This window comes from Macrosteles quadrilineatus, unplaced genomic scaffold, assembly GCF_028750875.1.
Source record: "Macrosteles quadrilineatus isolate MER2022 unplaced genomic scaffold, UCM_ALF_1.0 Scaffold_6__1_contigs__length_79288215, whole genome shotgun sequence".
NCBI lineage: Eukaryota > Metazoa > Arthropoda > Insecta > Hemiptera > Cicadellidae > Macrosteles > Macrosteles quadrilineatus.
Window position 1 is genome coordinate 54,247,733 of NW_026542599.1, and position 9,779 is coordinate 54,257,511.

A 9,779-nucleotide genomic window follows, 5' to 3' on the forward strand; every position below is an offset into this window, starting at 1 on the left:
ACTCCACCAAGTGAACGATAATTCCCATCTCTACTTTTTGCCTTTGCTTTAACAGCAGATTCAGATTGTGGGAGTGGGAGATTACTGTGTTTACAGTTACACTACAGTAGCTTTTTTTCCTTGCCGATAAGGTGGTCTGGGTATTTTTACCCATGAGACCTCAATGTTCTTAGGTCTCTGGCGTGGCACCTAGGCTGGGGAGAGTGGAGACTCGAGTGGAGTGGAGACTGGATTGAGAGTGGAGGTGGAGCAACGACCGTCTCACCGCAGTAATAGTAATAAATCCTACTTTTTAACTTTGGGAACTTGTTTCTAGTGTCTGTAACAGACTACTGCTTTCTCAGTAGTAAAAAGGAACTGAATAAATGTAACAACTACAACAAGAAGCATTCTAATAAAAGGTTAAATACCTGTAGTACTTGTCCGTGATCCTGTTTTAGGTCAGCGACCCAGGTTTCGAACCTAAAGGTTCATTTTCAAGCTGATACCATGGTTAAACTCCTTCTAAACACATAAATCCTCTTCATAACTGTGAAGAGTCGTTGAAGACACGAACACGAAAACACAAACATTTAACAAAATTGGCCAATTAAATAATACTGGTACGGTAGCGTGCGTGGTGTAGCCGGCAAAAGATGAGTCATGACTAGTCATGACTCATCTTTTGCCGGCTACACCACGCACGCTACCGTACCAGTATTATTTAATTGGCCAATTTTGTTAAATGTTTGTGTTTTCGTGTTCGTGTTCGTGTCTTCAACGACTCTTCACAGTTATGAAGAGGATTTATGTGTTTAGAAGGAGTTTAACCATGGTATCAGCTTGAAAATGAACCTTTAGGTTCGAAACCTGGGTCGCTGACCTAAAACAGGATCACGGACAAGTACTACAGGTATTTAACCTTTTATTAGTAAATTACGTGATTCAGAGGCTAAACATGTTGAAAGAAGCATTCTTTAGCCTGCCCTTACTTTGCCCTTTACTTGTCTTGTTATCTATTGTTTGCTTATTATATTGTCGTTTTTGCCCTGTCGTCACTCCGTCACTCCGATAGTTATCTCCCTCTTCATAATTAATTAATTGTCTCACCAGCAGTTTTAGGCTTGTATATTATATAAGTAATGACTTTAAAATACTTAAGTTAGATAGCCTATTGTAATTAAGGATGTGCTAGGCCTGTAGCAGTTGTATCCTACTTTTTATGATTTTGAAGATCTCACAAGGATCATAACAAATAACCCTCTAACCTACATTTTGTATTCATATTTCTGGATTTATGAACTTAAAGCTATTTATGAACTCAGCGATTTTTACATTAAATCGAGGCAACCTTAAAACAAGAATTTCAGGTACCGGTTAGGCCTAAAGGCGTTTATCCCAAAAGTTCCAAAGAAAAAGTGCTTAAATAGAATTTACTAATTTAGCTAATAAAACCAAGTTTAAAAAACACCTATGAGTAGCTTAAGTTCACAATACTGTATACCCATATTTCTTTAATTTATGGAAACATCAACCAACTCATGAGTAGTAATATAGGACTAGACCACAAAATATTACAGGGATTCGGGGATTCCTTTTCTCTCCAGTGTTGTGAGGGAGTCTTATGCTAGCTATAGCTATTACTTCCTGTAGGCAGAGTCCCGAGTCACGACTCACGAATGGCGAAGAGAGGGACGAGGGACTATGTATCAGGAGCGGTTCCATCCAATCTATTCAACACAAAGATTCAAAGATTTTATTTTCACAGAGTGACATTTAACGCAAATGTAACAGTTGCAGTTCCAAAAAGAGTAGGATTTATTACTGCGGCGAGACGGTCGTAAGGAGCATTGGATCAGTGTTGCCAATATGTCTGTTCTGTGGCCCTTGATTGTTTTGGATCAAAACAAATTTTTATAAACATAATCTATTTATTTAACTAAATTAGTAGCTTAGACAAAATACAAGTAATATTTTCTGTTACATGCATAACATTAGTTCATTTGAAATACTAGTGGTACAATCAGTACATGTATATGACCCTTAATATTGGACCAAAAACACTAGCCTATGTGTGCATTATTTAGTTTTCTTCTTAGTAAAAAAAAATAATAATCACAAAATATTAATTTAACTACGCACTTAGTAATAGTTATTACTATGTAGTTATGTACTAACACATTTGTTTCTGCTAAAACCACTTAACGGGTAATCAATTAACCTGAGCTTCATGCAGTTGGCAAATCATTTCCTGGGGAGTTTCATTACAAATCAAACACTTTAAAATAGCTGTATTGAGTAACAAATCATTTAAAGACTTAGTAAGATCAAGCTCGTGTCCTTCATTGCTTTCAGATGGCATTCTTGATTTGGATTCAAAGACATCACTAGTAACGAATGTTTTACTAGGTTTAGCAGCATAAGTGTGATCATTTTCAACGTTTTTCTGTGCATTGTTTAAAAAACTATTGGTGGAACAAGTTTGGACGAGACCAAAGTCAGACCCACATGTGTTTAAATAGTTATCATTGTCAATTAAATAGGTTCCCCCTGAATGTAAAGTGATTGTTTCATATTCTTCATCTCCGTCATCGTGGATCACTAAAGTGCCCTCTTGATCTTCATCTAAAGCTATTACATTCACTTGAGTAATATAATCTTCATTTAGGTGGAAGGCTATTTGATCTTCACTACCATTTTCTTGAACCGATTCTTGAGTGATGTATGGTGAGAGGTCAATAATGTTCTCTTGGCAAGAAATTGATTCTTCAATTGGTTCAAATTGGGATTCAGCTACAGCTGTTTTACAAAACATCAAAACGTCATTAAAGGATTTGGTTACTACATCTCTCAACTGATTCATATTGTCTGGTGGTTTGGGAGTTGGATATGAAATGTGACTAGGCCATCTTTTCTTAACCTCAAGTTCTTCATCTATATTTACTCGATTGTGGATTGATCCCACAGAAGCAAATTTACGAGTCGCTGATCGTGTCATTACTGATGACACATCGATATCCATTTTTCTCTCCTGAAACAGAGTTTTACAATTCATTAGTCAATAATACTACATGTTACTTAAGCTGTACATTAATGAAGGGTTAGTCTACATTCTACAATGGAATGGGATCACCTATGGAGCTTTTTTACCAAGACCAGCCTTCTCTTTAGCCAAGACCATTTCATTGTGTCCTTATAGTCATTGCACTTACTTCCATTTTTCTTGTGTTTGATCATATAAGCATTACCAGCTTTTAAACAGAGCCAGTTTTTTGTTTTGTCTCAATGATTTTAGTCCTAACCATTGCCTTTTAAGACATTAACTAGGATTATCCAAATTTTTGTTTGGTCTTTTTAACCCACTGACGTCGAGTAACGTGTGTAGCCCGTCACTGGAGCTGAATTAGTTTGTCAAATATAATCACCAAGCGCTAGTGTCGTTGTGTGATTATGTATTATAGGCAATCAATGCAATAAGTAGTTGGTGGCGCTGCCTACAAATAGACAGGAAAGCTCTCTCCGAGTACTTAACGCTTTTTACCATGCGGTTGGCATTCTGGGTTATAGTAGTATGTTTGTGCTAGCACTGAAAGGGTTTAACCATCCATAAAATTTGGTATAATGATAGCCAACATTCCTGATTAACATATAGAAATATTCTTATCTCAAAAATCCTTTCGAGCTCCGCTCCAGTGGCTCTGGAATTTCTCATGTTAAGAGTCTTCCGTAGTGGAAGCCATGTTGGATTTCTTCCCCATAAGAACAATGTAAGAACATTACATCATTTGTGGACACGTAACGGCGTTATTTGTTAAGATATAGCTTTGAAATTTATAATTTGTATTTTTAACATAATAGACTCGTGACTGAGGTTTTTGAATTTCTAAAATCCATTTTCATTTCCTTTCAATAATTAGCTTAATTTTAAGCTAATTAATAATCAATTATTCATTATAAAAATTAAAAATTGTGAAATAAAAAACGTCAATCTCTAGAGGACCGCAATTCCTTAAATTTAACTCCTTATCCATAATTATATGACAATTTGCTTATGAGATATTTGGACCCAAAGTTAACATTGTTCTTATGGGGAAGAAATCCAACATGGCTTCCACTACGGAAGACTCTTAACCTTATGAGTATCTATAATATTAAAACGAAACAGGGTTTTTTTATTTCACGATTCTGAATCAACCACTTGACCGATTTTCATGGTTTTTGTGTTGAAAGAAAGATAATTTTGAGAACTAGGGAATGTCGAAGCCATGATTTTAATTTAGGGTTTCAGTTTTTTAGAAATTTAGTTTAAGTTTTTAAAAAGTCTAGCAGCCGACGCTGGCAATTCAAAGTATTTTCAGTGCTGGTTAAACTAACAGCTGGTTATAAACTGTCATTGAAATGTTTATGTTACAAGTTGTTTGTACACAAAAATATTGTTCTTCGGTGTTGGCCTGCATACTATTTCACTTTAAAATTTAGTTTTTTTTTTCTATCGTGAAGGATCTGCTTTATCAGGAAATGTGTTATTTTGATCTATACATCTCAAACAGTTTAATCAAGTTTTGTCGTAAATGCAAACTGTGTAAGTAAGTTATTTAGTTTATGCCATGAAAATTTCATCTCATATTTGGGAAATCTTTTTTCAGAGATTTAATGCTTAATCGTTTAAGATATAAGTGGTTTACGTGTTGATACTTCCGAATGTATACTATAATACTATAATTCATACTATAATTCATACTATAATTCTGGTTAGTAATGAAAACGTCAATTGGTGTAGTAGGTCTCTATAAAACTGTCCAATGAGCTGCAAGGTGCAGTAGAAAGCAAAGTCGACTCATACCATACCACAACTCCCCCTGTAGTATTGAAAAGTGCAGACAAAATATACAGACCAGTTCAAGATAACGGAGGTCGAGATAAAAACAAACAGAGAGCTAAGAGAAATGTGTAAACACCCAGATATAGGGGTGCTTTCCAGAAGTAAAAGGCTTGGATAGGCAGGCTATGCGTGGTGGATAGGAGATAAATCAACTTTTAAAAGTATATTCCATAGTACCACAAGATAAAAGACCACTTGGAAGACCAAGAATTAAGTGGAAAGACCAAGTTATGAAATGCATCCTCAGACCGGGATCTAAATTAGAAGAGACAGGGGATGGAAGAGAATGGGTGGCCAAAATCCTCATAAGGTGTCAGTCTGTGGTCACGGAGGTAAAGGTGCGGTAAGTACATATATAAGTGGTATATGCAATTGTAGCAACTCTACTCAATACCAGTGTGTGTGAATCGGTCTCCAATCTCACTTCAAGTCTTTTCAAATCGACGCAACTGCTATTTTATGGTAAAATTATCGAATTTAATATGCATATCGCTATATTTTAGGTCTATAATCGGATGGAAGAAATAGGTAGTCACGTGACATTATTTTGTTAATAAGGTCAACAACTAAAAAATAACAATTAATTGTTAATTAGGTGGTTTTGGGGGCAGTTGGCCCCCATTAAAACTGCCAGAATTTGTCACTGTGCGTGTAAACTAGATGTTCTGAACTATTCTGTTTTAATTGACTACTCGATTCCCGTACGTAGGACGGGCCAACAGCTCGTTCATATTTAAATGGAATTGAATAATTTTGTCAGCTGTTTCAACTACACACTACACAAGTCGGTTCTATGATATTAACTAGTATTAAAAAGTAATAAGGTTTACCAACAGGGTGCAGAACCATTAATTATTTTTGCATTTATGACATAACCAAATTTTCTTAAACTGTGTCCTCTCCCATTGCAAACACAAAGCACGAGTTAACTGCAAAAATAATTTTATAATCATACGCCAACCCCGTAGGAAGGACGGGTACTCTGCTAGTCTCATCATAAACAATAGCGCATTCCCTGGCAATATAACCAAAAAGTAAAGCACAAATCATAAAATTAAAGTAATAGAAACCAAATTTTGTAGACACTAGCACTCAGTGCCGGATTTAGGGTACTTGCGGCCATAGGCCAAATTACTTGAGCGGCCCTCCCCCTGTGGTGGAAATTCCTTGCGATCGCGGAAGTAATTGTGAATATCTCCTATGCATCAAGGGGCATCATCATTGACACCCGTGATCATGGATGAAATCGTGAACATCTCTCCTAAACCAAGTCAAAGCCATCATAGGTATCCGTGACCGCGGCTAAATCTTTAACAACAAAGGGCAAAATCTTCCCCCGCGGGCTACAACAAAGGGACATTATCCTCGACACTCGCGACCACGGCGAAATCTTGATCATATCCCGTGAGCTGTGACCTTGAGGACATCATAACCGTTGCCCGCAACCGCAGTAAAATAGTGAACATCTCCCGCGGGCCGCAATCACATGGACATCATCATCGACACTCGCGACCATGCCAAAATCGTTAACATCTTCCGCAAAGCAGCAATCACAGGGACATCAAAATCGACACTTGCGATCGCGGCAAAGTCGTGTTAAAAACATCTCCCGTGGGCTGCGATCATCATCATCATTGTCTCCCGCGGCCGTACCGAAATCGTAAACATCCCCCTCGGGAAGCCATCACGGGGACATCCTCATTGACACCTTTAGCCGTGGCGAAATCGTTAACATCTCCCGTGAGCCGCAATCACGGTGACATCATCATCAACACTCGTTACAGCGGCTAATTCTTGAACGTCTCCTGCGGGATTCGATTATGAGGATACATCACCGTCACCCGCGGCCACATCTAAATCGTGAACGTCTTCCGCGGGCCGCAATCATGCGGATACATCACCGTCACCCGCGGCCACATCTAAATCACGAACGTCTCCCGCGGGCCGCAATTATGAGGATACATCACTGTCACCCGCGTCCGTTGCTAAATCGTGAACGTCTCCCGCGGGCCACAATCATGAGGATAGATCACCGTCACCCGCGGCCGCGGCTAAATCGCAAACGTCCGCCGCGGTCCTCAATCACGGGTACATCATCATCATCGACACTTGCGACCGCGGTGAAATCGTGAACATCTCCCTCGGTCGGCTGAGACATCATTATGGTCACCTGTGATCGCGGCAATCTAGTGGTTTAAAATAAATAATTTTTTATCTATAAAAATGTTTTTCTCAATCCTCTGCGGCCCCCTTTTGCTTGCGGCCCTAGGCCGCGGCGGCCTAGTGGTAAATCCGGCACTGCTAGCACTCAGTGTCACCAACATGAACTAAATATGAAAAACAAGCTTCAGATTTTAAAATTAGATGAGAAGTCTACTTGGGTTGATTAGTCTATGCTAATACTCATAACCCTTGGCCCAAATACAACAAATAGGACTGAGACCTTTCCCATTTTTGAAATTAATTCAGCCAAATTTGTAACATTTCCATCTGAAGGTAAACCACCCTATAGAGCCCAACCTAACCATTTATCCTTACCTAAAAAAGTGACTTGCACAGCATAGAAAAACTTTATGGAATTTAATTGTACTCTGTACCCACACTTGTAAGTATTCAGAAAAAAATAAAAGGAGATCTTTCTCAGTTGTGAAGAACTTTCCTTGTGAGTGTTAAAGAATTCCCTTTAATTAGAACCATTTAGTAATTAATTTTTAAAAGTTAAAATAATACAAAATAAAAAATGTTTCTGCCTAGTAGGTAAGTTATATTCAACTACTGTAGGACATTTTTTTATCGGTTGGTAATGGCAATAGCAGTTACCTTAAGAAACTATTATTTTGGTGGTACACCTAAAGAAACTATTCTTTTTGTGGTACCTAAAGAAACTATATTCTTTTGGTGGTGCCTAAAGAAACTAGTCTTTTGGAGGTACCTAAAAAGAAACTATTCTCTGGGTAGCTGAGTGGTCATAGTGCTTGTCTTCAAATCTGCAGGTTACTGGTTCGATACCCGAGGCGAGATTGTATCCAGACCCAGATGCCATTTTGTCACTGGGCTATGCATTAATTAATGATGATATCTAACAAAAATGTCGACGTTATAGTGGTAACAAAACCAGGGTTTGGATCATTCCACTGATCAAATAATGCACTGATAATACATATGAAATCCTTACATCTTTAGCAGTTGAAAATATACCGGTATTCACCTGCAAATCCTCTGAACTGTCTGAAGAACTGGGATTAGAGATGGTAGGTGATTGAATGTTGTTACACCTATGTTTACTGGTCAGGTCATTCTGAAACAATTGGATGCTCATTGCTCTCTATGAAAATCATGTGTAAACATTGACTATAATATATACACTTTCTGTGGCATACAGTCAATGGTGTAAAGCACATGGGTAGGTCAAAGCTTCTATAACCTAATGACCACATAACTTGCGTTATTTTCATTGTAGCCTAACCTAATCATTAACAATTTCACTATCGACTGTCAGTGATGAACGTTAGGCTACACATCAATGTTTTTCTACTAGGCTACAGAATAGTTGGAATGATTCGTAAATAAGCCCATTTATTTCATAACTATATTGATGGCTTGTTTATGGCTCCTTTATTGTATTTAGGCCTAACTAACTTACAGTGATAATAATTTTCAATTTGTCAATATTTATAACGATTTAAAATTACGGTTATTAGAAATAATGGAGATTACCTACACATGATTTGTGCAGTCAAGGATGTCAGTAGGACCTAAATAGCTCAAAAGTTAATAGCCTATCTCATATTCTTTGTAAACACCTTGAAATTTCGGTTGACTGCTAAAAGTATTTTGATTTAAGTTGATTGTTTTCTAATATTTAATCTTGATAAGTCTAAACATTTTGAAACCAATAATATGAATAAAATGGCGCTTAACTGCACTATGGTTTGATTGGTTGCACAATGGTCTTGTGAATCATATGTAGGCTTACTTTACCTCGGTCTCTTTTGATGACTCGTATGATTCACTTCTTGAAGCTTGTGGGTAAGAGTTTTGATTTCCTGAGAAGGTGTACTTTTTCCAGGAGAATCTAGGTTTGGTAACGAGTGATTTGTACGATTCTACCCGTTGTGCCTGTCTTCTCAAGTAGATTCTGTTTAATTTATTGTCTGTCATTGCACAGAAGTTCTTTCACGTTTATTTTTTCCTGGAAAGTAAAAAATAAATTATGGTGTGCATAGACCAATGCAGCCACAAATGATTTAGTTCTTTCTAGGACTAGGCCCCTAAATAATACAAAAAAAAATTTTTTTTGTAATACTCCATAACCCTTTTAGTGCTATGCAAAGATATATTGTTGTGCGTCTTTTTCCCGAAAAGTGCTATGGAACGATATATCCTTGTTCGCGTTTCATCCAAAAAGCGCTAAGAGCGACGATATATCGTGCCGGTGCGACCTTCGATCATGTGAGTTTAAATGAGCATATCGGTTGACTCGGTTGTAGTTTTAAAAACAGTGATGGTTTCTTTCGATTCCTCATATGATCGAGGCCCAATATATCGTTCCTTAGCACTTTAGAGATGACAAATTTTTTTTTACAAATTTTTTTCTCGCACACTAGACTTGGCCCCCATGGTAGGTCTAGCACTTTTAGGACGAAATAAGTAAATAAATCTAGCACTTTTCTGAAAATTACAAAAGAATATTCTTCCACCGAAAGAGTTAAAAGGAGATTCCTACTGAACATTTTTCAACTTTTTTTAATACACTTAAAATTATCCTTTTTTGCAAAAAAATACAAGAAGAATTAATAAATAAGCTTGGTTGTATCATTTATAGTTATAAGTTAAAGTATAAAAGAATTTATGTAGAAAATGTTGAATTTAAAAATTGCGGAAATCAGCGCTTAAATGGAGTCACCGTGCTAGGACC

The 9,779-nt window shown here is 37.2% G+C and overlaps 1 protein-coding gene across 2 annotated transcripts; it reads right to left on the reverse strand.

Annotated features, from left to right (window-relative positions):
* Positions 1-1,961: 1,961 nt before the first annotated feature.
* LOC128996950 (uncharacterized) lies at positions 1,962-9,049 on the reverse strand. Of its 2 annotated transcripts, none has more exons than XM_054422499.1 (3): positions 8,843-9,049; positions 8,070-8,159; positions 1,962-3,010 (listed from the first exon to the last, which is right to left on the reverse strand). In XM_054422499.1, the coding sequence occupies exons 1-3, from the start codon at positions 9,020-9,022 to the stop codon at positions 2,192-2,194; spliced, it is 1,089 nt and encodes a 362-aa protein (XP_054278474.1). In that variant the 5' UTR covers positions 9,023-9,049; the 3' UTR covers positions 1,962-2,191. The 2 variants fall into 2 exon arrangements, with proteins under 2 accessions (XP_054278474.1, XP_054278473.1); XM_054422498.1 differs by having other exon boundaries at positions 8,037-8,159.
* Positions 9,050-9,779: the final 730 nt, after the last annotated feature.